This window comes from Lates calcarifer, linkage group LG1, assembly GCF_001640805.2.
Source record: "Lates calcarifer isolate ASB-BC8 linkage group LG1, TLL_Latcal_v3, whole genome shotgun sequence".
Taxonomy (NCBI): domain Eukaryota; kingdom Metazoa; phylum Chordata; class Actinopteri; family Centropomidae; genus Lates; species Lates calcarifer.
In genome coordinates, this window is record NC_066833.1 from 1,390,955 (window position 1) to 1,418,547 (window position 27,593).

Here is a 27,593-nt window from a genome sequence, read left to right on the forward strand (position 1 = left end):
AACACTCTATAATTATCAAGGAAATTTCAGTTTACCATCACAGTTGTCTAATAATAAACTCTCATTGTCTCCTCCTGCAGAGCCACCCATCAACTTGCGCATCAATGACATAACCAAGAACTCCATTAGCCTGGTCTGGCAGAAACCCAACTACGATGGTGGATCCCCAATCACTGGCTACATCATTGAGAAGAGAGAAGGTGTTAGTACCAAGTGGTCCAAGTGTAATCTCACCAATGTCACAGACACCCGCTTCACTGTCACTGGCTTGACCCAGGATGAGACATACGAGTTCAGAGTCATGGCCAAGAATGCCGTTGGCTCAGTGAGCAACCCATCCATGACCGCTGGACCAGCTACATGTGTGGATACCTATGGTAGGTCTCTTCTGTGTTTTTGAATATTTTATTCAGCTGTAGATTGCAATGAAATGTAGTACAATCATTCTCCTCGGAGAATGAACACTTATTATTCCACTCTGTGGCCTGTCCTCTAGACATGCTCTTTGTGAAACTGGATTCAGATTCAGATTCAGACAGCTGTATTTTATCCCATAGGGCACTTCAGTGTTGCAGTCTGCTCAAACCACAAGAAACAAAAACACAGACACACAAACAGACATAGTGGGCTGTGTCAGAGACAATCAGTAAAGGACACTGACACCTTGTGAGGACCCAATGCGTACTGACTCACACAAGGGTCATGCAAGTGGGCTACATCCACAGTATAGATATAAAATATATTGCACAAGAAAGAAATCCAAAATAGGAAATAGATAAGAAATAAATAAATATGGGCATCATTTAAAAGGACACTCACTGAAAAGAAAAAATTTAAAATTACTGCAGTCGATGTTAAGCAGCCTGATAGCAGAAGGAATTAAAGAATGAGAATAGCAATTTGTTGTGGTAGAGAGGATATGATCGGATTGTCTAAAATTTCCTTATGTTTTCTGGGCAACATGTTTCTCCCAGAGAGAGCACAAGTCTCTCTGCAGGACTCCAATGGAGTAGACTTTTACAGCACTGTGGAGACTGTTTCTGTCTTTCACGAAAGCTCTCCAAACCAACAGATAAAAAAAGGTTAAAAGACTTTCAATAAAAGACTGATAAAGAATGGTTAAAATAACATTACAAACTCTAAAAGAGTTTAGCTTCCGCAGCAGGTGCACTCTCTGTTGTCCGCACTTGACAATCATCTCTGTGATTCACATCAAATACAGTCCCCAGATATCACATTTTGGACATGAACTTTTTTCTGTTTTTAAACAATAATCTTTGCTATACTCTCAAGTTTTTCTACACTCGTGTATGATACCCATCAGAACTTGGTATCATACACTCGTGTATGATACCCATCAGAACTTGAACTCACCTGTCTGTTTTTTCATTTATCATCCAGGTGCCCCAGAGATTGAAATACCTCAGGAGTACCTCAGTGAGGTTAAATACAGGGCTGGCTCTAATGTAGAGCTGAAGTTTAATGTCACAGCCAAACCTGCTCCCACTATTGAGTGGTTTAAGGATGGCAAGGAGCTTGAGCCCACTGCCCAGCTCTCTTTCAAACACACATTTGAGTCCACCAGTTTGTTCCTGAAGGAAACCACTCGTTTGAATTCTGGTACCTATGAGGTCAAGGTGAAGAACTCCCTGGGATCTACATGTGGCCTTGTCAGGCTGCTCATTCAAGGTATTCAAATATTATTTTAAAACTGTATTTATGTGAGTAATTTTGCCTTGCATGAAATTAATCATAATGCCTCCCTTATCCAGACAAGCCAGGCCCCCCTGCTGGAGATATTCAGTTTAAGAAGGTAACAGCTGACAACATAACCATCATGTGGTCACCGCCTGCCGATGAGGGTGGTGCTATGGTAACTCATTACATTGTGGAGAAGAGGGAGACCAGTAGGGTCATGTGGTCCATTGTCTCTGAGAAACTGGTCGACTGCATCGTTAATGTGCCCAGACTTATCCAGGGCAATGAGTACATCTTCAGAGTCCGTGGAGTCAACAAATACGGCATTGGAGACCCACTGGAGTCTCAGCCTGTAGTTGCAAAGAACGCATTTGGTAAGCAAACAGAATAAACTCGTCACCATTCCAACTGCTGTTCAACCCAGAGTTGATTATTAGGTCTGATGAACAATTAAACTTTGAGTATATATAGAAAATTCTAAAGATTTTTTTAAACAATGGAAAAGTAGTTCATTTCATCTAACCTGATCATTTTTACTTCATACAGTTCCTCCTAGCGAACCATCCAAGCCTAAAGTGACCATGATCACCAAGTCTACCATGACAGTGATCTGGGAAAGACCAGCACTGGATGGAGGAAGTGACATTGACGGCTATTACTTGGAGAAGAGGGAGAAGAAGAGTCTGCAGTGGTTCAAGGTTTGTTAGCTGACCTATCTTTAGAGACTTTGTTTTAAGCATGTAATAAGCCAACCTAAGATCTGGTATGTGTAAGCGTCATAAAGTGCACTTTTTTCCAGGTGGTGAAGGGCACCATCAGAGACACTAGGCAGAAAGTTACCAACCTGGTGGAAAACAATGAGTACCAGTATAGAGTTTGTGCTGTCAACAAGGCTGGAGCAGGGAACTACTCTGAGGCCTCTGACCTCTACAAGGCCTATGACCCCATTGGTATGCCTTTAATTTGCATATAACATCACCATGACAGCCTTGTTAGAATGTCCTCTTAAGATTTCTTTATTGTTAAGATCTTTACATGGAACTGCTGAGCATTCATGTCCTTTCTTCTCCAGATCTGCCTGGTGAGCCGTCCAAGCTGCGTGTGGTCGACTCCACAAAAACTTCCATCACCCTTGGATGGGAGAAACCTGTGTATGATGGCGGCAGTGAAATCACACACTATATTTTGGACCAGATGAACTCAGAGGACAAGGAATGGGTGACCATCAACCCACAGGTCAAGACCTGTGAGTATGTGGTCTCTCACCTCAAACCTGGAATCTACTACTACTTCAGAGTGTCTGCCGTCAACTGCAAGGGCAAAGGAGAAGAAATCAAAATGTACCAGCCTGTGCAAGCCAAAGATATCTTGGGTTTGTATTCATCTAGACTCTTCTACGGTATTATGCAGGGCAAGAATCTTTATTGTAAAATTTATGTTATGATAAACATATTTTTTAATAAAATTTGTTTTATGCCAAACAGAAATAAATTGATAAGCAATCATTTAAGTGTTAGATTGTTTTTATGGCTTGAAATTATTGCACTTGATTGTTATACTGACTAATATACTGTATATTCTGATGGCTTATGTCTTTATAAATACCACAAATCCCCCTCACAATTATTTTCCACTTTTCTCTGACAGAGGAGGCCGATTTGGACTTAGATGTTCCTATGACCACCCAGTACACAGCCAGGGCTGGCCGTGACGTGGAAGTGTTTATCCCTCTGAAGGGACGCCCTGTCCCCAATGTCACCTGGCGCCGCGGCGACCGCAATATGGCTGGTGACAACCGCTACACTATCAACAGCACTGAGCGAGCCACCACACTCCTCATACCTAAGGTCACCCGTGATGATTGCGGCAAGTACCTACTGGAGATTGAGAATGGCGTGGGAGAACCCAAGATAATTACAGTTTCCCTTAAGGTTCTCGACAGTCCATCCACCTGTCAGAAACTGATGATCAAGAACGTGACAAGAGGAAAACTGACTCTCAGCTGGGAGGCTCCTCTTGTTGATGGCGGTTCCCCTGTCACTAATTACATTGTTGAGAAGAAGGCCTCCACCATGAAGGCTTACCAGGTGATCACCGCTGAGTGTCCTAACACGACTTACAAGGTGTCAGGCCTGGAGGAGGACATAGCTTACTTCTTCCGTGTGTCCGCTGAAAACGAGTTTGGTGTAGGTGACACCTGTGAGACCACTGAGCCTGTCAGAGCCACGGAGACTCCAGGAGCTGTGAAAGATCTAGTCATGGTGGACTCCACAAAGACCTCTGTTACCCTGCAGTGGACCAGACCCGACCATGATGGTGGAAGCCACATCACTGAATACATCATTGAGAAGAGAACCAAGGAAGATCCTACCTGGACTTTGGGTGCTACCTGCAAGCGTTGCACTTGTGAGGTCACAGGACTCAAGGAGAATGCTGTCATGGACTTCAGAGTGTTTGCCAAGAATGAGAAGGGCAACAGTGACTTCTCCCAGATTGGTCCAATTACAGTGATGGACTTCATCATTCCACCCGAGGCCATTCTCAGCGACTACCCCAATGGAGAGCTTGCTGTTCGCGTTGGTCAGAACATCCACATTGAACTGCCATTCAAGGGTAAACCAAGACCTGCAATCAGCTGGCTGAAGGATAACTTGCCTCTGAAGGAAAGCGAGAAGATTCGCTTCAGGACCACTGACAACAAGACTGCTGTTACAGTCAGAGGAGCTAAGAAGGAACATGCCGGTCAATACACCTTGGTCCTGGATAACAGAGTTGTCAAGAACTACTTTGACATTAATGTAATTACTCTGGGACCCCCCTCAGCCCCTGTCGGTCCCATCCGCTTTGATGAGATTAAAGCTCAGAGTATCATCATCTCCTGGGATGAGTCAAAGGAAGATGGAGGTAGTGAGATCACCTGCTACAGTGTGGAGAAACGCGAGACCTCCCAGGCTAACTGGAAGATGGTCTGTTCCAGCGTTGTCAGGACCACCTTCAAGATTCCCAACCTGGTCAAAGGAACTGAGTACCAGTTCAGGGTCCGTGCAGAGAACAAGTATGGAGTCAGTGAACCTCTCAACTCTTCAGACGTTGTTGCCCAACACCAGTACAAACCTCCAGGCCCACCAGGAAAACCTGTTGCCTTCAACGTCACTAGTGATGGTATGACCATTAGGTGGGAGGCCCCAGAGTTTGATGGAGGATCCCCCATTTTGGGCTATCATGTTGAGAAGAAGGACAGGAACAGCCTGTTGTGGCAGAAAGTGAACTCTACCATCATCTCCAACAGAGAGTACAGAATCATTGGTCTCATGGAGGGACTGGAGTACTCCTTCAGAGTCTACGCTGAGAACAATGCTGGAGTTAGCCTTGTTAGTGAACAGAGCAAACATGCGCTCGCTATTTCTCCTGTTGGTAAGTAAATGCTAAAAACTACAAATATATGTGTTTCCAGTTAGGTCAGACACCGGTTCCATGTGTGTTCATCCTGTATAGAAATATTTACAGGAAATGTTTAGGCAAGCAAAGAGTAGAAACCCTTAACTTAGCTCCAATCAAATATAAAAAGATAATCGCCTAGCACCTTACAATCTGTCATATTAGACAACAAGCAAGCATATTTCTTTAAGTGGCAGTTCTTTTAATACCACATATATGTAATATTACCTATAAAGATGTTTTTCTACATCTTATTTTCTTTATTACTATATAAGGATTTTACAACCAAGCAGTATGAACAAATTGCTTCTTTCTCATCTCATTAGATCCACCTGGCACCCCTGTCTGCATCGACGTAACTAGAGACTCAGTCACCCTACAGTGGGATGTCCCCAAGAGGGACGGTGGCAGCAAAATTGTGGCCTACAGTGTGGAGAGGCGCCAAGGTAGAGGCAAATGGCTGCGGTGCAACTTCACTGATATCAGCGAAACCCAGTTCACTGTGACTGGCCTGTCACCTGGAGACAGGTTTGAGTTCAGAGTGATTGCCAGGAATGCTGTGGGCACAGTCAGTCCACCATCTAACTCCTCTGCATACATCATGACCAAGGATGAGAGCAGTAAGTATTTTCAAGGTGAAAAAATATGTAGACTAAATACATTTAATTGTGCCAATCCCTCATTTGTTCATTCTCTTTGCACCTCTAGTTGCTCCTGAGATCGAGTGGTCTCCAGACCAGGTTCTCACTCTGAGGGCTGGAGAGAATGTTAAACTTGCCTGCAGCATCACTGGACGTCCTGTCCCCCAGATTGTCTGGTACAAGGACGGCAAAGAGATTGACAAGAGGACCATGATTGATATTGAGATTACCACCGGCATTGGCACCAGCAGTCTGTTTATTCGTGATGCTGACAGGAACCATCGTGGAATCTACACTGTAGAGGCCAAGAACAGCTCCGGCACCAGGAAATCTGATGTCAATGTCAGAGTACAAGGTTGGTTAACACCGATGATTATGTTTTGCTATGTGTTAGTGACATTGTATGGGACGAACATTTAAGGACTTATTTCTACTGACAATTTACCTTTTTGCTCTTTACAGATACCCCGGGACCTGTTGAGGGTCCCATCCGTTTCACCGGCATCACAGCTGAGAAGTGCACTGTTTGGTGGAACCCGCCAGAGAATGATGGCTGTGCTGCCATCACCCATTACGTAGTGGAGAAGAGGGAGACATCCAGGATCACCTGGGCCTTGGTCACCTCCAAGTGTGAAGCTTGTTCTTACAATGCCACCAACCTCATCAAGGGCAATGAGTACCAGTTCAGAATCTCTGCTGTCAACAAGTTTGGTGTTGGTAAACCACTGGACTCTGATCCTATCATCGCACAGATGCAGTACAGTAAGTAAAGTCACTCACGTATCCGTCTGACAAAATCTTAAAAACAATCTATTGCCCTTGAAAATTGCCAAAAAATGAGAGACCTACCCTCACATTCAAAATTGACTTTATCATTTACAGTGTTTTCTGCTTTCTCTCCCTCAGCTGTTCCTGATGCCCCTGGTACCCCAGATGCCACCCATGTGACTGGAGACAGCATCACTATGTGCTGGACCAGGCCAAGGTCAGATGGAGGCAACGAGATCAAACACTACATCCTGGAGAGGAGGGAGAAGAAGAGCCTGCGCTGGGTGAAAGTTTCCTCAAAGAGGCCCATCACAGAGCTAAGACACCGTGTCACCAACCTCACAGAGGGCAACGAGTATGAGTTCCGTGTCATGGCTGAAAATGGCGCTGGTGTCGGACCAGCCAGCAGTACTTCCAGGCTCTTTAAATGCAGAGAGCCAACCAGTGCTCCTAGTGCCCCAACGGTGATCAAGGTAGGATTACAGGAATGCTGCATAATTATTGTCATTGCACGGAAAACAAACTGAAATCTGAACATAATTACAGACGTATGTATGTCAGATAAATAGTCAGTTATCAGATATTTATTTAGATTTTTTTATTTTTATTTATAATTATTAGTACTGACACTGAAAATTAGAACACAGTAGAAATCTCAGAAATAACTTTCACGTAGAAGTCATAATATAGAGAAAGGCTAACAAAGGAAAACAGAAATTAAACCTTGTACTCTTTTCTTGACAATCAGGTCATTGACTCAACAAAGTCCTCTGTCACTTTGGAATGGACCAAGCCAGTCTTTGATGGTGGCATGGAAATCATTGGCTACAATATAGACATGTGTAAAGCCAGTCTGGAGGAGTGGCACAGAGTCAACAGCCAGATTTGCATCCACACCAGATACACTGCCAAGGGCCTGGTGCCTGGAGAGCTCTACAAGTTCAGGGTTAGTGCTGTAAATGGATCGGGACAAGGAGAAGCCTCAGTGATGCCCAACCCTGTTCAGGCTCTGGACAGACTTACATCTCCTGAGATTGACATTGACGCCAACTTCAAGCAAACACACATCATAAAGAATGGTGGCACTGTCACCCTCAACGTTGCCTTCCGCGGCAAACCAACTCCTCTTGCCACCTGGTCTAAGGTAGATGGTGAGCTGCCTGTCATGGCTGATGTCAACACCACAGATTCATTCTCTACTTTGACCATTGAGGGGTGCACGAGATATGAGGCTGGCAAATACACCCTGTCTCTGGAAAACAACAGTGGCCGCAAGTCCATCACATTCACTGTTAAAGTGCTGGACACACCTGGACCTCCGGGAGCCATCACCTTTAAAGACGTTACCCGCGGAGCCTTGACTTTGATGTGGGATGCTCCCGCCAATGACGGTGGATCCCGAATCCACCATTACATTGTGGATAAACGCGAGGCCAGCCGTCTGGCCTGGCAGGAGGTCAGTACCAAGTGCTCTCGCCAGATGATCAGGGTAACTGGTCTGGATATTGGCATACCATATCTGTTCAGGGTGATTGCTGCGAACCAGTATGGCCAAGGAGAACCTCATGAGATGACAGAGCCTATCATTGCCACAGAAGAACCTGCACCACCCAAGAGACTGGATGTTGTCGACACCAACAACTCAACAGCCTCACTGGTGTGGCTGAAGCCTGAGCATGATGGAGGCAGCCGAATCAGAGGCTACATTGTTGAATTCAGAGCTAAAGGCACTGACCGCTGGGTTGTCAGTGGAGAGACCAAGTCCCTGAAGATGTTGGTGGAGGGTCTGATCGAAAACACAGAGTATGATTTCAGAGTCAGAGCCAAGAATGATGCTGGAATCAGCGAGCCTCAGGGTACCTTTGGCTCTGTGGTCATTAAGGAGCCTCGCATCGAACCAACTGCTGACCTCAGCAGCATAACCAACCAGCTCATCACCTGCAAGATCTCCAACACCTTCACTATCGACATTCCTATCAGTGGCAGGCCTGCACCTAAGGTCACCTGGAAGTTGGAGGAGATGAAGCTTAAGGAGACTGACAGACTCTCCATCAAGACCTCGAAGGAGAGAACCACTCTGGTGGTGAAAGACAGCAAGAGAACCGACAGCGGTAAATACTACCTGATCCTAGAGAATGCTGCTGGTGTGAAGACATTCACAGTGACTGTGGTTGTTGTTGGAAGACCAAGTCCACCCACAGGCCCTGTGGAGATTTCTGGAGTTTCCTCTGAGTCCTGCACCCTGTCTTGGTCTGAGCCAGCTGATGATGGCGGCACTGACATCACCAACTACATTGTGGAAAAACGAGAGTCTGGCTCTGCCTCCTGGCAAGTGGTGAACTCCAGTGTGAAGAGAACCACCATCAAAGTGACTCATCTTACCAAGTACATGGAGTACACCTTCAGAGTGTGTGCTGAGAACAAATTCGGAGTCAGCAAGTCCATTGAGTCTGCTGCTGTAGTCATTGAGCATCCATTTGGTAAGTTCTGTTCCATGGGTACACAAAAATAAATAAAAGTCCTGATTTTACATATATGAATGCCAAATTTTAATGGACTCTGTAAATGTATTTAGGTCCAGATCAAATTAAGAATCCCTGTTCTGACCTCCACTTCATTTTCACAGTTCCACCAAGTCCTCCAACTCGTCCAGATGTGGTATCTGTGTCTGCTAATGCCATCAACATCAAATGGGATGTGCCATATGCAGATGGTGGCAGCAAGGTGACAGGCTACTGGATTGAAAAGAAGGAGAGGAACACGATTCTGTGGGTGAGGGAAAACAAACTGCCCTGCCTGGAGTGCCATTATAAGGTGTCCAACCTGATTGAGGGCTTGGAGTACCAGTTCAGGGTGTATGCCATGAACCTCGCTGGACTCAGCAAGGCCAGTGAGGCCTCCAGACCTGTGGTGGCACTGAATCCTGTTGGTGAGAGAATCATTCATGTCTTAACTACAAACATTTATATAAATTCAATGACAGGTTATTTGCCGGGACAGATTAGCAACAAAAACTTTACTGTTCACCTTGCTAGCAAGCTCAGAAGAACTTTAATGAGAGCATAAAGAAATTAAAGCTGTGGTCAATTTTTACAACAAACCTCTCTCCCTCCCTGTTTATAGATCCTCCTGGTAAACCAGAGGTGACGGACATCAGCCGCTCCTCCGTTTCATTGTGCTGGACCCTACCATTCAATGATGGCGGCAGCAAGATCGTTGGTTACGTGGTGGAGAGGAAAGTCTACAGCACGGATGAGTGGGATGACAACCGCTGGCTCAAGTGCAACTACACCACCATTACCGAGAACTATTTCACCGTAACTAACCTAGGAGAGGGAGAGACCTATGAGTACCGTGTCATCGCCAAGAATGCTGCCGGTGTCCACAGTGCACCCTCAGAGTCCACCGGACCAGTCACATGCAAGGATGAATACTGTACGTTAAAGAGTTACAGAGTCACTGCAGTCAGGATTTTTATCTCTCAGTTATCTCTCAGAGTTATATCTCAGTCTCATGGTGTGTTAATTTGAAAAGTATTGTCATTTTGTCCTCTGATTATTTCTTCCTCAATACACATACTATGTTTTATGTGTTTTGTTTTTTTTAAATTTTTTGTCTTGTCAGCTGTTATTGAAGTAAAAAAAAACTTATTGTTTCTTCTTTTCTGCAGCTCCTCCCAGAGCTGAGCTTGACAGCAAGCTGGTGGGTGAGACAGTTGTCATTTCTGCCGGCTCTGACCTCGTCCTGGATGGTGCTGTAGGTGGTAAACCAGAACCCACAGTGTACTGGTCAAAGGGTGACAAGATTCTGGAGCTTGGAGAGAAATACTCATTGACCTACACCTCCACCAGAGCCATGGCCGTTATCAAGAACTGTGACAGATACGACACAGGCAGATACATCCTGACCGTAAAGAACGCCAGCGGAATCAGGACCGCTGCTGTCAACGTTAAAGTTCTAGGTGAGGTTATAATCTATCATAGGGGGCTTTTAACTGATTTTTAACTGGACAGCCAGACATTTAGTAGAGTAGCAGTAGACAGATGTGTCACAAGACTGATGGGTTTCCCTCTTTCAGACACTCCTGGAGCTCCAGCTGATAAGATCGTAATCAGCAGAGTGACAGAGGAGAAGTGTACAGTGTCCTGGAAGATTCCTCTGGAGGATGGCGGAGACATTGTCAGTCATTACATTGTGGAACGCCGTGAGACTAGCCGCCTCAACTGGGTTATCATGGAGGCGGAGTGCAAGACTCTGTCATGTGTCAGCAGTAGGCTGATCAAGAACAACGAGTACATTTTCAGAGTAAGAGGAGTCAATAAGTTCGGACCTGGAGTTCCTCTGGAGTCCGATCCTGTCATCGCCAGAAATGCCTACAGTAAGCTGCAACATTTCTCTGAGTCTAACTTTTCCACACAAATCAATTTTCCTGATAGTAGTGCTATATCCGTCTCATTGAAGAGCAATAAATCTTAAAACAATAGGTGATATCAGCAATGTCCAGCAAAAGACAGTGAAATGAGAAACAGCTGCAATGATATAGATTTGTTTATGTGACCCTGACCTGTGCCAACTCTCTTCCTCAGCCATCCCATCCCAGCCGGGTACACCTGAAGCTACAGCGGTGGGCAAGGAGCATGTCATCATTGAGTGGCTGAAGCCTGAGAGTGATGGAGGCAGTGAGATCAAAAACTACATAGTAGATAAACGAGAGAAGAGCAGTACCAGGTGGGAACAACATCTGAAGGACTTAATGGATGGATTTTAGTTATCACTTTCTGAAATTTTGATGCTCATCATCTCACTGTCATGGTATCTTTTCATTTCTTCTCTGGAACAGATGGACTCGGGTGAATAAGACTTACACCATCTACGACACCCGTCTGAAGATCACAGGCCTGCTGGAGGGAAGCGAATACCAGTTCAGGGTGACTGCCGTCAATGCTGCTGGAGACAGCCAGCCAAGCGATGCCTCACCATATATCCTCTGCAAAGACCCCACATGTAAGACATTTAACTGCAAAATTTATATCTACAGCTTCATTTTAAATTCTTGAGTTTTAACTTGATGTAATGACATTAGAAGAAGATATACAACATATTTATATTTATTGTTATATGGTCCCAGATACACCAGCTCCTCCATCAATGCCTCGCATCACTGACACAACCAAGCACAGCATCAGCATGACCTGGACCAGGCCCATGTATGATGGTGGCTCAGACGTCACCGGCTACGTGGTGGAGATCCTAGAAGAGGGCTCCGAACAGTGGTACCGCGCCACTGCCAAGGCACTCAAGACCAATGAGTACGTGGCAGCAGGCCTGGCAGCCAATAAGAAGTACAGATTCAGGGTTGCTGCCATCAACAGCAATGGCACTGGGGAGTTCAGTGAACCTAGTGCTGAGGTTGAGCCGCTGGAGAGAATCGGTGAGTCAGTGCAGTTATTTTATCATTGAGTTTTTTGTTCAATATTTTATTGACTTCATGTCATCGTAGTGACCAATACAAATTGAGGATTGGATTTAGCAAACTGGAAAAAACACTTTTATCATGGTTGAATATTGTCAGTGACATAGCATTATCTGACTCTTCTCTTACTATGCTCCACCTACTCAGAAATGCCTGACCTGGAACTTGCTGACGACCTGAAGAAAACAGTATGCCTGCGTGCCGGAGGAACACTGCGTCTGTTTGTGTCCGTCACTGGCCGGCCAGCACCAGTGGTCGCCTGGAGGAAGACGGGCACGGAGCTGCAGAGCCGCGGCTTCATTGAAACCACTGATAGCTACACCTTGCTACTGGTGGAGAAGGTCAATCGTTACGACTCCGGAAAATATGTTGTGGAGGCTGAGAACCCATCTGGCAAGAAGACTGCTACCATCCTGGTTAAAGTCTATGGTATGTCATCCTAAGCTTCCACAGATAGTGGTGCGTCATGTCATGCTGAATTTTGGGCAAATGTGTATAAAAGGGTGCACATCATAGAAATAATTCAATAATTTCACTTATATTTGCCAAGATGAGTCAATTTTGCAGACATAGTTGAGAGCATAGCTGTTTTTAAAGATACACACACACTAATATCTTCTCTTCCTCAACTCGTCTCTTTTTTGCAGACACTCCTGGTCCTCCAGGTTCTGTGAAGGTGAAGGACTACACCAAGGAGTCTGTTGTGATCACCTGGGATGTTCCAAGCATCGATGGTGGTGCACATGTCAGCAACTACATTGTAGAGAAGCGTGAAGCCAACATGAAGTCATACAAGACTGTCACCACTGAGTGTAGAAAGACCCTGTTTAGGATCACTGGTCTGGAGGAGGGCGTGCACTACTTCTTCAGAGTCCTGCCAGAGAACATCTATGGCATTGGTGAACCTTGTGAGACGGCTGAGGCTGTGCTGGTGTGCGAGGTGCCATCAGTGCCTCAGAACCTCCAGGTTGTCGATGTCACCAAGTCCTCTGTCACACTGCACTGGGACAAGCCGCTGCATGACGGTGGCAGTAGGCTGACAGGTTACAACATCGAGGCCTGCAAGGTGGGCTCAGACAGGTGGAGTGCCGTGGCAGTGGTCAAGGCCTCAGTGTCCCAGCACACCATCCAATCCCTGATGGAGAATGACCAGTACCTGTTCAGAATCCGAGCTACCAACAGCAGGGGAGCCAGCGAGCCTATGGATACTGTCACTCCAGTCACAATCCAGGAGATCAAGGGTAAGAAAACACCTCAACACACCCAAAAATCATCATAATCACTTTTGGTGTTACTAAAACTCAAAAAAGCTCCACAAAAATCACTAAAATATGTCGCATATTTGCTGTGTATTCCAGTGATGCCCAAGATTGACATGACCAGCATCCCTCAGAAGATTGTCCATGTGCACCGCGGCAAACCAATCGACCTCAACATCCCGATTAAAGCCAAACCACAACCTGTCTGCTCCTGGTTCTTTGGCGGTGTCAAGTTGAAGGACAGCTTGGACCGCATCAAGATTGACAGCAACGGCAAATACACACGCCTCGTCATCCGTGAGACCACAATCAATGACACGGGAGACTACACACTGGAGGTGAAGAATGCCATTGGCATGGCAACCGAGGTCATCAAGGTCATCATCCTTGGTAAGGAGACTGTCTGTGCACAAATGAGATTATACACAGATAAGATGTGTGTGCTGAAGTGCAGTTTTACATTTAAGAGGCCCAAAAACGCAATAACCATTATATTCAGTGAATAAGATTAAAATGATTTCTATAGCAAGTAAAATTCAACTGATATCCAAAGACATGCAAAGATTCTAACCACCATCATTGTGTCTGTCCAGACAAACCTGGCATCCCAGTTGGTCCAGTGAAGATTGAGGAGGTTGACGGCGTGTCAGTGACAGTGAGCTGGGAACCTCCAGAAAAGGATGGTGGAGCTAATGTCAGTGGCTATGTGGTGGAGCAGCGCGATGCCCACCGGCCAGGCTGGACCACCATCTCAGAGTCGGTCACCCGACCCTGCTTTAAGTTCACCAGACTCTCGGAGGGAACTGAATATGTCTTCCGTGTTGCTGCCATGAATCGCTTTGGCGTAGGCAGCTTCCTGCAATCTGAAGTGGTGGAGTGCAAGAGTGCAAAGAGTGAGTTCTCTTCCCATCAAAAGAGTGGTCTTCCTGTTCTCTGTATTTTTTTATTAGTATGATTCTTGTACTGTTGCTGTTTTGCAGGAAAGGATTCATATTTTACATGAAAGCTCCAACAATTCAGAAGTGACCTTCATGTCCTGCTGTCTGATATTTTTACTTATATTTAATTCAACTATTTTTCCTATGTAGCCATCCCTGGACCTCCAAGCAGGCCAGAGGTGCTTGATGTCACCCACGAGGGCATGACCGTGACCTGGCAACCACCTGAGGACAATGGTGGCTCTACCATTGCCGGCTACATCATTGAACGTAAGGAGGCCCGTTCTGACAGATGGATGAAAATCAACAAGAACCCTGTCACCATGACCAGGTACCGCTCCTCTGGTCTGATCGAGGGCCTGGAATATGAATACCGTGTCACTGCCATTAACTCAAGAGGAGCCGGCAAACCCAGCGAGAGCTCTGCCATCACTGTTGCCATGGATCCCATTGGTATGTGACAAAACTCAATGTAACTGCTGTGCTAATGTAATGACACTTACAGAGCTACATTCTTGAAAGCATCACAACCTGTTTTTGATGAATCTTGGATGAGTCAGTATTTTTAAGTGTGTCTCTCTGTGTTGGTGAACAGCGCCTCCAGGTCCTCCAGTTCAGCCCAGAGTCACTGACACCACAAGAACTTCAGTCTCTCTGGCCTGGTTGCCGCCTGAAGAGGAGGGTGGTGCTGTGATTACTGGTTACTTTATCGAGATGCAGAAAGTGGATCAGGTGGAATGGACCCTGTGCAACACCACACCCACCAAGATGTGCGAGTATACCCTCACTCACATGCCACAGGGCGCAGAGTACAAGTTCAGGGTCATTGCCTGCAACGCTGGTGGTTCTGGAGAGCCCGCTGAGATTCCTGGAGTGGTTAAAGTCCAGGAGATGCTTGGTAGGAGAACAAGATTCCATAATTTACAGTCAGATAAACATCACACCTGATTTTTAAATGCATTTTTCTCTGTTACGTGAATCTGAAATTTAATTGACAAAAATCTTCATCTTCAGATTATCCCGACTATGAGCTTGACCGTAAATATGAGGAGGGCTACGTGGTGCGGCAGGGTGGAGTCATCCACCTGTCTGTACCCATCAAGGGTAAACCCATCCCTACATGCAGATGGACTAAGGATGGTCGTGACATCTCCCACCGGGCTATGATTGCTACACATGACAATATCACTGAACTGGTCATCAAAGAGGCACACAAAGATGACACTGGTACCTACGACCTGGTGCTGGAGAACAAATGTGGCAGGAAGGCTGTGTACATTAAGGTGAGTGGCCTGTCCACTGAATGACTTAAGTGGAAAAAAATGTTCTTATGTATCCAAAGTAATGGTTGAAATGGTTGGAACTTAAATTCGTATACATCACCCTTCCAGGTGAAGGTCATTGGTCGACCTGATGCCCCAGAAGGCCCTCTGGAGTTTGATGATATTCAAGCCAGATCAGTACGGGTCAGCTGGAGGCCACCTTCAGATGATGGTGGCTCTGACATCCTGGGATACATCGTGGAAAGGCGGGAAGTACCTAAGGCTGCTTGGTATACAGTGGACGCTCGGGTAACCGAGAATTCTCTGGTGGTGAAGGGCCTGAAGGAGAACGTGGAGTATCACTTCAAGGTGTCTGCCGAGAACCAGTTTGGCGTCAGCAGATCCCTCAAGTCTGATGAGTCTGTTACACCAAAGACGCCACTTTGTGAGTACTGATACTTCACAATTATTCTGAAGGGCCAATCTCAACTGATGTTTGTCGGAGATACACCTTGAACACAATGTACATTCATAATTGCAATGCCAATAATTGTTGTTAATGCTTCACCTCCAGGCGCACCAGAACCTCCCAGCAACCCACCAGAGATCATGGACGTAACCAAGTCCACGGTGGCTCTGTCCTGGGCCCGGCCTCGGGATGATGGAGGCTCCCGCATCACAGGATACTATGTGGAAAGAAGGGAGATTTCAACAGAGAAGTGGGTCCGCCACAACAAGACACACATCACCACCACTATGTACAATGTCACCGGGCTCATCCCAGATGCAGAGTACATGTTCAGAGTGGTGGCTCAGAACGACATTGGGCAGAGTGAACCTGGTCCTGCTTCTGAGTCTGTAGTCTGCAAAGATCCATTTGGTGAGTTAATAATATTAGGCCTATTCTGTATTAATAATCCAAAAAAACTAAATAGAAAATATAGTTGAGACACTGGAAATTTAAAAATAGATGGAAGTTTGAGGGGCTTTTTTTTTTTTTTTTTTGCTTTGAGCCTACTCCAGGTTTATTTGTGGGAATTGTGAGTTGTAATATCCTTTTGTTTCTCAGCCTTATAGACAAACCCAGTCAACCAGGAGAGATTGACATCATCTCCATCACCAAAGACTCCATTACCATCCACTGGCTCAGGCCTGAGCATGACGGAGGCAAGGAGATTCTGGGCTACTGGATTGAGTTCAGGGAGGCTGGGGAGAGTGCCTGGAAGAAATGCAACAAGGAGCGTTCCAAGGATCGTCAGTTCACCATGGGTGGCTTAATGGAGGCCACTGAGTATGAGTTCAGAATCTTTGCCGAGAATGAGACTGGACTCAGCCGTCCTCGTCGCACGCCGATGGGCATCAAGACCAAACTAAGCGGTGAGATGCTGCAGAGTTCAGATCCCATCAAACAAAATGTTCAATCAGTTGATTTTCTCAGAAAAGCTAACATAAATCTCTGGGACAATTTTTAATGTGACCTATGTCTTTGCGAAGTTAAACACTAACTCATTTGTAATTTAATGTGTTTTTAATTTATTAACTTACATTATAAACAAATTGCATTAACAAAGCATTATGCATTCAGATTTTAATAAAACATTTCTGATATTTCTGCAGTTGGTGAGGCTCCGGCTTTGAAGGATGAGATACAAGATGTAACCACTAAGCTTGGTGAGTCAGGCACTCTGACCTGTGGCATTATTGGCAGACCTCTGCCTGAGATCAAGTGGTACCGCTACGGCAAGGAACTGATCCAAAGCCGCAAGTACAAGATGAGCTCAGATGGCCGTAACCATTCCCTCAGCATACTGACAGATGAACAGGAAGATGAGGGCCTGTACACTTGCAGAGCCATCAATGAGGCTGGAGAGATTGAGACCAGTGGCAAACTGCGCCTGCAAGCACCGCCCCAGTTCCACCCTGGCTTCCCTCTGAAGGAGAAGTACTATGCCGGGGCCGGCACCAGCCTCCGCCTGCACGTCGTCTATATCGGACGTCCTATTCCCCAGATCATGTGGTTCTATGGCAAGAAGCCCCTGAATTCATCAGAAAATGTGATCATTGAAAACACGGAAAGCTACACCCATCTGGTGGTGAGGAATGTCCAGAGAAAGACAAATGCCGGCCGCTATAAGGTGCAGCTCAGCAACGTGTTTGGAACCATTGACACTGTGCTACGTGTGGAAATCCAAGGTAAAACTGGTCTACCAATATATAATCAATAATGGAAAACCTCTAACAGTTTGCAATGTGCATCAATTAAATTTATGTGCTTAGACATGTCATATTCAAAGACATACATTTCTAACTCTGTCATTATTAGTTGAATACTTGTAGTTACACTGATTAATTTGATTTAATTTAATTAATTTCAGCCAGCAAATAGCTATGGCTAGGTCCAAATATTTCTATTAAAAGCAAGAACTGTTAACATTTCCTCCTTTGTTTTTTCCAGATAAACCATGCATCCCTGAGGGCCCTGTGGTTGTTGAAGCCCTGCTGAAGAGCTCAGTTGTCATCAGCTGGAAGGTTCCAAAGGATGATGGAGGCTCCATGATCACAAACTATATCGTGGAGAAGCGTGAGGCCAAAGAAGGTGAACAGTGGCACCTGGTGTCCTCCTCTGTCTCTGGCACCACCTGCCGTGTCCCCAACCTAATAGAGAGCGCTGGCTACTACTTCAGAGTCTCTGCCCAGAATCAGTATGGAGTCAGTGAGCCTCTGGAAATCCCGTCAGTGGTTATCATCAAGAGTCCATTCGGTAAGTTCATTCAATATTTTGTTTGCCAGTTTGGTTTTTGTAGCTACATAATATGCTACTGTAGCAATGTAGAGACACAAGACTAACTTTACAGATATTTAGAGCACTACAGTAACATTACCTGTTTGTTTCTCAGAAAAACCTGGCATCCCGCAGCAGCCCTTCATTATCAGTTCCACCAAGGACTCCTGTGTCGTCTGCTGGAAGCCTCCAAGCAGCGACGGTGGAGCTAAAATCACCAGCTATTATCTGGAGAAACGTGAGAAGAAGCAGAACAAGTGGATGTCAGCAACAACTAAGAAGATCGTGGAGACCAGTTATGAGGTCACAGGCTTGATTGAGGGCTTCGAGTACGAGTTCCGCGTCAAGTGTGAGAATGCAGGCGGTGAGAGCGACTGGAGTGAGATCTCTGCACCAATCATCCCCAAGTCTGACCAGTCTCCTCGTGCTCCTGCATTCAGGGAGGAAATCAGGGACATGACTGTCAAATTCCAAGCCAATGCTACCTTTGTCACTAAGGTACGGGAATTAAAATACACTGTATTTGGTTTCAAGAATTTCCATGCAATGTCTATGTGGTGAAAGTGAAGTTATTATGAGTGTTAAAGGGACAACCAGGTCCATCCTTGGTGAATATTTACAGATTAAAAGGTAACACAAGTCTATGTTTTGAGTTGTTTCACAGTATATTATCTAACTTGGTTATTTTTCCTATGACAAGGTGGTGGGACATCCAAAGCCTTTGGTGAAATGGTACCGCAGTGGAAAGGAGATCCTGGCAGATGGAACCAAGATCAAAGCCCAGGAGTTTAAGGGAGGTTACTACCAGTTGGTCATCACTAATGCTGATGAGAATGATGCCACAGTTTACCAAGTCAGGGCAACCAACTCCTCAGGATCCATCTCTACAACAGCCAACCTGGAGGTGGAAGGTAATGAATTTAGTTTGAATTGCAATCTATTGTTTTTGTTTCCTAGGATCCATGGAGTGATATCAACACTCCAGATGTTGATCCAGTAACTAATGTAATGGTTTTTATCATTTTAATTCCAGTTCCTGCTAAGATCCATCTGCCCAAAGAGCTCCAGGGAATGGGAGCAGTCCATGCTGTCCGTGGTGATCACATCACCATCAAGATTCCCATCTCTGGCAAGCCTGAGCCAGCAATCACTTGGCAGAAGGGTCAGGAGATCCTCTCCAACTCTCCTTATTACCAAGTCATCACCACCAGGTCTTTCACCTCCCTGGTCTTCCAGAAGGGAGTGCAGAGGAGGGATACAGGCTACTACATTATTACTGCAAAGAACAGGTTCGGAATGGACAAGCAAACCATTGAGGTGAATGTGGCTGACATACCTGAAGCTCCAAAGGGACTCATTGTCAGCGACATTGCACGGGACTCCATCACCCTGACCTGGGAGCCCCCAGCCAATGATGGTGGAAGCAATATCATTAATTACATTGTGGAGAAGTGTCCCACCACTGCTGACAGGTGGATCCGTGCTGGACAGACCACTGACTGCAGCATCAACATCATCAACATATTCGGAAAGACCAAGTACCAGTTCCGCGTCATTGCTGAGAACCAGTTTGGCCTGAGCCTTCCCTCTGAGCCAACTGAGCCTATCACTACAAAGGAGGACAAGTCTGTGATTAGGAACTACGATGAGGAAGTGGATGAAACCAGAGAAATCACCAAGGAGGAGGCTCTTTTCTACAAGGTGAAGGAGCTGTCCTCCAAGTACATCATCTCTGAGGAGCTTGCACGCTGCCAGTTTGGAGCGGTCCACCGCTGCGTCGAGATTGCCACTAAGAAGACCTTCATGGCCAAGTTTATCAAGGTCAGAGGAACTGACCGTGAGTTGGTTCTTCGGGAAATTGAGGCTCTCAACGTAGCAAGGCACGCAAATATCATCTACCTGCATGAATACTTTGAAAGTATGGAGGAGATTATCCTGATCTTTGAATTCATTTCTGGAGTTGACATCTTTGAGCGCCTTGGTACCAGCAACTTTGAGCTAACAGAACAGGAGATTGTCCGCTACTTGAGACAAGTCTGCTCTTCCCTCAAGTTCCTGCATAGCCACAACTTTGGCCACTTTGATATCCGTCCAGACAACATTGTCTACACAACAAGGAAAAGCACCAACATAAAGATTATCGAGATGGGCCAAGCTAGGCTGCTGGTGCCTGGAGAAAACATCAGAATGCTATTCTCAGCTCCAGAGTACTGTGCCCCTGAGGTCCACCGCCATGACCTAATCACAACAGCAACTGATATGTGGTCTGTTGGTGTTATGGCCTATGTTCTGCTCAGTGGCCTTAATCCATTTGCAGCAGAGTCCGTTACAAAGATGGTTGAGAACATTTCCAACTGTGAGTACATCTTTGACAGTGAAGCATTTAAAGACATCAGCCTGGAGGCTATGGACTTTATAGACAGACTTCTGATCAAGGACAGGAAGCTCCGTATGACAGCTCATGAGGCTCTGGAGCACCCATGGCTCAAGATGAAGATTGAGCATGTCAGCAACAAGATCATTAGGACGCTGAGACACAGGAGGTACTACCAGAGTCTGGTGAAGAGGGTAGATACTATTGTATCAGCAGCTCGTATAGCTTATGGTGGTGCCTTCAAGAACCAGAGAGGATTGGCTGTGGGTAAAGTGAAGATCGGAACTGAGTACCGTGGCCTCCGTGCTGGTCCAGTCATGCACGGCTCAGCTGAGGAAGGTGGCCATATCAGGTTCACTTGTAGCATTGCCAACTATGACAAGAGCACACAGGTGTCGTGGTACTTCGGAAACCGTCAGCTACACCCAAGTCCCAAGTATGAGATTACTTACAGTAATGGTTTTGCCAGCATCTATGTAAAGGACATTGAAGAGAGTGATGATGGTGTGTACAGATGCAAAGTGGTGAGTGATGATGGAGAGGACAGTGCTTATGGAGAGCTCTTTGTTGAGACAGTGAGGAGCATCAGAGAGCACTACATCAGTCGCTCTATCAAGAAATTGAGGAAGAGAGTTGATAAGACTAAACTCCTGCAGAGACCACCAGAGTTCACTTTGCCTCTCTACAATCGCAGTGCCTACATTGGTGAAGATGTCCGCTTCGGTGTCACTATCACTGTGCATCCCGAGCCTCACGTAGCATGGCTTAAGAACGGGGAGAGAATCAAGCCAGGTGACGATGACAGCAAGTACACATTCACCAGTGATAAGGGTCTGTACCAGTTGATGATCCACAATGTGGATATGAATGACGATGCCGAATACACTGTCATGGCCCATAACAAGTTTGGAGAAGACAGCTGCAAAGGCCCGTCTGACGGTGGCACCTCATCCTGTCGTGGAGGACAGTATGAGGCCCATGTTCAAACGTCTGCTGGCTAATGTTGACTGCATTGAGGGGCATAGTGTCCGTTTCGAACTCAGAGTCTCTGGAATCCCAACTCCTACTCTGAAATGGGAGAAGGACGGTAAACCACTACAGTTTGGTCCCAAGGTTGTTGTCATAGAGGAGGATGTTGACTACCACGTCCTGCACATCAGAGAGACTCTGCTTGAGGACTCTGGTGTCTACAAGGTTACTGCAACCAACTGTGCTGGCTCTGCAAGCTGCCAGGCTACACTGAAGGTTGAACGCCTTACCTACACCAGGAGAGAGTATAAGAGCGAGGAGGAGAAATACAGACACATACAGAAACAAATTGAAAAGACAAACAAGATGGCTCAGCGAATTGTTGCCACAGAGGAGCTTGTACCCTTCAACCCAACAGCCCAGGAGGCCCTCAAATTTGCTGCAGAGATATACAAGCCTGCAGTGAGTACCAAGAATGTTGAGGGTGAGTTTGACATCACAGTGGAGAAGTCTGAGACCAAGAAGCTGGAGGAGGAGAGGAGGATTTTCATGCCATATGAGATCCCTGAGCCTTTAGTTCACGATCCCAGAGATCTAGATGAAGACAAAGCCATCAAACAGTTTGTACCTCTCTCAGACATGAAGTGGTACAGAAAGCTGAGAGACCAGTATGAGGTTCCAGAGAGGATGGAGAGGATTGTGCAAAGGAGGCAGAGACGTATCCGTCTGTCCAGGTGGGAACAGTTCTACGTCATGCCTCTACCCCGAATCACTGACCAGTACAGGCCAAGATGGCGTATTCCAAAACTCAGTCTGGATGATCTGGAGACTGTCAGGCCTGCACGCCGTTCACCCTCTCCCGAATCTGAGGTGTCCTTCAGATCTAGGAGGAGATCTCTGGGAGACCTTAGTGATGAGGAGCTGCTGATGCCTGTGGATGACTACCTTTCCATGAGGAGAACAGAGGAGGAGAAAATGATGCTGGAGGATGAACTGGAGCTCGGCTTTTCTGCATCTCCTGCTGGCAGCCCCGTCCGCATGGAGCGGCGTGCCGTGGAACGTGAAGAGAGGAGGCAGGAGGTCAGACACGAAGCTGTCGAGGTTGCTGAGACAAAGAAAAAACGTACTGTTTCTCAGTTCATGAGGAGGAGAAGGTCGTTGTCTCCCACATACATTGAGCTGATGCGCCCAGTTTCAGAGCTCATCAGGCCACCACGTACCAGGCCTCCTGTGGAAGCAGAGGGAGAGGTCGTGGAGAGAAGGTCCCCCACCCCAGAGAGGACCCGTCCCCGCTCTCCCAGCCCTATAAGATCAGTTGAAAGGTCATCCCGTTCCTCCTCCAGGTTTGAGCGGTCTGCCCGCTTTGACATCATGTCCCGTTATGAGGCCAGAAAGGCTGCTCTGAAGTCTGAGAGGAAATATCAGGTGGTTAGCCAGACACCTTTCAGCCTCGACCATGCTCCCCGTGTGACCGTCAGGATGCGCTCTCATCGCATACCAATCGGCCAAGACACCAAATTCACCCTAAATATCCAAGCCAAGCCAGAGGCCGAGATCAAGTGGTTCCATAATGGAACTGAAATCTCTGAGAGCAGCGAGAAATACATTTTCATCAACATGAGTGGTGTCTTGTCTATCACTATCCTGGACTGCCAAGAAGAGGACAGTGGCACATACCGCTGTGTATGCTCTAATTCCAAGGGAGAAGCATCAGACTATGCCACCCTGGATGTGTCAGGTGGTGGCTACACCACCTTCTCCTCTCGCCGCAGGGATGAAGAGGCTCCCAGAGCATATGTCCCTGAAGTAACTCGCATTGACCACTATCACACCACTCACTTCAAAGCTGGCTATGCCTCCGAGACCCACTTTGAGGTGGAGGAGAGCAAGTCTAAGCTAACCGAGACCCATGAGACTGTCACACGAGAAAGATATGCTGCCTCCTCTGAGAGATATTCCTCTGCTGAGAGGTATGACTCATCTATCAAGTACGCCTCTGCTGAATACCTGTCATCCGACTCCTCTTTCTCATCAGAAAAATTCTCTTTAACTGGGAAGCACACCACATCCGAGGCCAAACTTAAGTCATCCTCTGCTGCTGTTGCTGAGGAAGTTTCTGTCCAAAAGGTGAAGCCTTCTCTTCCAGCCAGAATCCTCACCAAGCCCCAGTCTGTGACCATTGCAGAGGGAGAGACAGCCAGATTCTCCTGTGATATTGATGGGGATCCTGCCCCAACAGTAACATGGATGTATGAGAACAGAACTATTGTCTCATCTTTCCGTATCCAGGTTTCCACAACTCAGTACAAGTCCAGCCTGGAGATCTCCTCTGTGAAGGCCTCAGATGAGGGCAGCTACACAGTCGTGGTAGAGAACTCAGCGGGCAGACAGGAGGCTCACTTCACTTTAACTATCCGCAGACCAGCTCCAAAAGAAGAGGTTAAAGCCGTGAAATCCCCAGAGCCATCTGTAAAGTCACCCACTCCAAGTGTAAAGTCACCAGAGCCTTCAGTCACATCACCTGTTCCCTCCATAACTTCCCCTGTCCCCAGTGTTAAGTCCCCTGAACCAAGTGTAACATCTCCTGCACCGAGTGTGAAGTCACCCACACCAAGTGTTAAGTCTCCTGAACCAGAGGGAATTAAATCTCCTAGGAGTGTCAAGTCTCCCGAGCCATCTGCACCCTCTCCAGCACCCAGCTTAAAATCACCAGCTCCAGGTGTCAAATCTCCTGAACCTGAGGGAGTTAAGTCTCCACGGGGTATAAAGTCTCCAGAACCCAGACTCAAATCACCACCACCAACTAAGTCACCTGAACCTGAGGAGGTAAAATCTCCTCGGGGTATCAAATCCCCAGAACCTGCAGGACTCAAAACACCAAAAGGTGTAAAGTCCCCAGAACCTGCTGGAATCAAAACGCCAAAAGGCATCAAGTCCCCAGAACCTTCAGGTATCAAATCGCCCAGGGCCTTGAAGTCCCCTGAGCCTGAGGGAATCAAATCACCTCCCAGGATGAAGTCTCCTCCTCCAAGCCTGTCCCCAAAGAGGGTTGTGTCTCCACCCACTGTCAAATCCCCAGTCCCGAAACCTCCCAAGGTCCTGAGTCAACTAACAGCTGAGGCCTGCGAGGGCTCAGTGAGGATGTCCTGTGTCTGCGAGAGCAGCGTCAGGGAGGTTGTGTGGTACATCAACGGGAGGAGACTGTCGAAGAGCAGCCGCTTTGAGATGCACTACTCTGAGGGCTCCTGCAGCCTTCTAATCCATGATCTGGCAGACAGCGATCAGGGAGAATACACCTGTGAGATGACATCAGAGGGAGGAGTATCCAAATCCTCCTTCTCCTTCACCGGACAGGTGTTCCAGTCCATACGCATGAAGATCACAGCCTACCGTGAGCAGCAACTGGCACTTAAAGGTGAGCACCTACTTCCTCTAGTTTCCAAGTATATGTAGTCCAATTTCATGAGTTTCAATTTGGGGCAGTTATTAAGATTGAAATATTTATGCTTTCTACCTTTATCCTCAACAGGATCAATGAAGATGAGTCACAAGGAGTCCTCATCATCCATGATGATGAAGAAAGAAGTCCATGCAATGGAGGAGTCATCCTCCTTTTCTTCCTCCGCCCAGCAGGCAATGATGTCATCCATGATGGAGTCCAGCTCCTTCAGCAGCATGGCAGCTGAGATGAAGTTTGAGACCATGTCCATGTCCAGCATGTCCTCAATGACATCTGAGACATATGCAATGAGCTCCAGCAGCCTCACCGAGATGGCCTCCCACATGGAGGGATCCTCATTCAGAGCAATCAGTAAGATGCTATCTTAAATAAAATCTTTTACTCAACAGGTCTTTGGAATTTGTGTCCTTGTAAAGGTAGTGCTGTATTAGCTTCCTCACTTCCACACTAATGTGCAATGTGGTTTCCAGGTTGTGCTCCCAGGATCGAGGCTCTGCCGGAGGACATCAGCATTGAGACTGGCAAAGTCCTGACAGTTGCCTGTGCCTTCTCCGGCGATGCCAAACACATCGAGTGGTCTTGCGGTGGCAAAACCATCGAGGTAACAGCTGGTGGACGCTTCCACATAGAGACCACAGAGGACCTGACCACCCTCATCATCACCGGAGTTAAGGCGGAAGATGCTGGAACCTACACCCTCAAACTGTCCAACGAGCTTGGATCTGACACAGCGACTGTTCACATTAGTATTCGATCATAGGCAATAGTGTAAAAAAAAAAAAAATCTAATCTTCCCCTTTTCCCTACTTCCATGCCTTTTTATTTATTAATTGAGCGAAATAATCTACTTTATAAAGATCTGGATTTCTGTTCTTGTAAATATGAACTATTTTTGTACCAATCTTGACATTAATTTATGCCAAACTAGACTCAAGTCTAAAGTTGTTATAAAATGTGCCATATTGGATAACTATGACTTAGGATTTTTGATCCATTTTTCTGTGACATGTACATAATGTATATAGCCGAATTTAACGGTTATGGGAAATGTATGCATTGTTATTTATGACAATAATATTAACTGAAACAAAATGAAACTAAATGTGGTTTAACAGGAGAAAGTTTCACCAGGAACGAATACCCTGTTAAACTTAGAAACTAAACTCTGTGCCTCAACGATAAGTTGAAGTCTTAAGATTGCCTCAACAGGTAGAGAGGCTCCCTGTTGATGTTAACTCAATCAGAGACAAAACTATGAATGCACTGCTGGAGCGTGAGAGCAGTGCTGTTGCATTGTACCAAGAGTGTGAGATCCTGAGTGCTGTTTGCATTTACCCTCATGTAAGCAGGACGACTGGACCTCGTGCTCTGACTGATTATGTCATACCGCCATTTTGATGACATGCTCACAGTGCGAGCGGCCTGCACTCCCTGAGCACAAATGTTTCTTTTTTGTTTTGTGCTCTGCTTCTGGCAAACGACTACTCGCTCGGGCTCCACATTCGTACCATCAACCTGGCCAATCACATTAAATAAAGAGTCCATCCTGTGCTTGTTTGCAGAGGCAGAGCTGTCTCTTGGAGGTCTGCAGTGTGTTTGTGTGTTAGTTTTTAGAAGTTCACCTGTCAGTCAAGCTGGGCACTGCCAAGCAGATGTACCGCAGCCGAAACCAACCGTTGCTGCGCTCACTGAGAACAAGATGAGGCGTGGTCTTGCGTGTTGCCCCGCACTTTGGTTTGATTGAAGTTAGAGTTGTAGCATTGACTATTTTTCGCAGCCTCCTTGAGTTTTTCTCCAATTATTGATTTAATAAAGCATGATTCTCAGCACTACAAGATGTCTCAGCTGTGGTTACTTGTGTCCATTTTCTGTGTTTCTCTTGTAATTGCAACATGTCAAGAAGTTGAAGACGATTTAACAAATGTATCTCTACATTGACTATCACAGAAAATATATATTAAATATATATAACCTTCACAGAGGCTGCCAGGGCAACTGGTCCTATTCCTAAAATTTTAGCCAGAGATGGTTCAGGTCTCTGGCTAAAACTGAACCTCCTGTGACTAAAATAGCACCTTCAAACACTTAAAGTTAATGTCCTCTGGCTAAAACCAAACCTTGTCCCGTTAGAACTGAACCTTGACAAACTAAAACTAAACTTCCTAAACCCGATCCTCCTCTGGCTAAGGTCGAACTTCATCTGGTTAGAACTGAACTCCCATTGTAAAACTGAACTTTTCTCCATCAGATGTAATTAGAATAAACTTCCAACAGCAGGGTTTACTCTACTTATAATCACATTGATGGAAGCAGTTATTTTAGCCTCAGGTGATTCAGTTTTAGCCTAAGGTCATTTTGAACGCTGTGTCACTATCTGTGTTCATTAGTGCTGAGTAATATTTCAGTATTATTGAAGTGGGTCATTCATATCTATGAAAATGGACTACACCTCTATACATGTAATGAAAATAAATCCAATCCTGTTTTGTTAATCAGACCATCTTAGCAGCATTTTTGCATAGAGAGTATTC

The 27,593-nt window shown here is 46.2% G+C and overlaps 1 protein-coding gene across 1 annotated transcript in view; it reads left to right on the forward strand.

Annotated features, from left to right (window-relative positions):
- Nucleotides 1-26,897, forward strand: part of LOC108874713 (titin-like) — a 203,254-nt gene extending 176,357 nt beyond the window's left edge. The window contains 37 exon segments of the mRNA XM_051073998.1: nucleotides 81-377; nucleotides 1,402-1,689; nucleotides 1,773-2,072; nucleotides 2,245-2,396; nucleotides 2,498-2,648; nucleotides 2,771-3,070; nucleotides 3,346-5,112; nucleotides 5,463-5,756; nucleotides 5,845-6,132; nucleotides 6,240-6,539; nucleotides 6,684-7,018; nucleotides 7,294-9,025; nucleotides 9,172-9,474; nucleotides 9,669-9,980; nucleotides 10,216-10,506; nucleotides 10,624-10,923; nucleotides 11,132-11,273; nucleotides 11,386-11,549; nucleotides 11,674-11,976; nucleotides 12,166-12,447; nucleotides 12,666-13,259; nucleotides 13,377-13,667; nucleotides 13,871-14,170; nucleotides 14,366-14,668; nucleotides 14,811-15,113; nucleotides 15,230-15,498; nucleotides 15,607-15,922; nucleotides 16,052-16,357; nucleotides 16,555-16,854; nucleotides 17,095-17,670; nucleotides 17,933-18,238; nucleotides 18,375-18,757; nucleotides 18,960-19,170; nucleotides 19,293-21,556; nucleotides 21,558-25,017; nucleotides 25,132-25,413; nucleotides 25,533-26,897. Of these exon segments, the coding sequence (XP_050929955.1) occupies nucleotides 81-377; nucleotides 1,402-1,689; nucleotides 1,773-2,072; nucleotides 2,245-2,396; nucleotides 2,498-2,648; nucleotides 2,771-3,070; nucleotides 3,346-5,112; nucleotides 5,463-5,756; nucleotides 5,845-6,132; nucleotides 6,240-6,539; nucleotides 6,684-7,018; nucleotides 7,294-9,025; nucleotides 9,172-9,474; nucleotides 9,669-9,980; nucleotides 10,216-10,506; nucleotides 10,624-10,923; nucleotides 11,132-11,273; nucleotides 11,386-11,549; nucleotides 11,674-11,976; nucleotides 12,166-12,447; nucleotides 12,666-13,259; nucleotides 13,377-13,667; nucleotides 13,871-14,170; nucleotides 14,366-14,668; nucleotides 14,811-15,113; nucleotides 15,230-15,498; nucleotides 15,607-15,922; nucleotides 16,052-16,357; nucleotides 16,555-16,854; nucleotides 17,095-17,670; nucleotides 17,933-18,238; nucleotides 18,375-18,757; nucleotides 18,960-19,170; nucleotides 19,293-21,556; nucleotides 21,558-25,017; nucleotides 25,132-25,413; nucleotides 25,533-25,822 (19,055 nt within the window). The 3' untranslated portion in view covers nucleotides 25,823-26,897.
- Nucleotides 26,898-27,593: the final 696 nt, after the last annotated feature.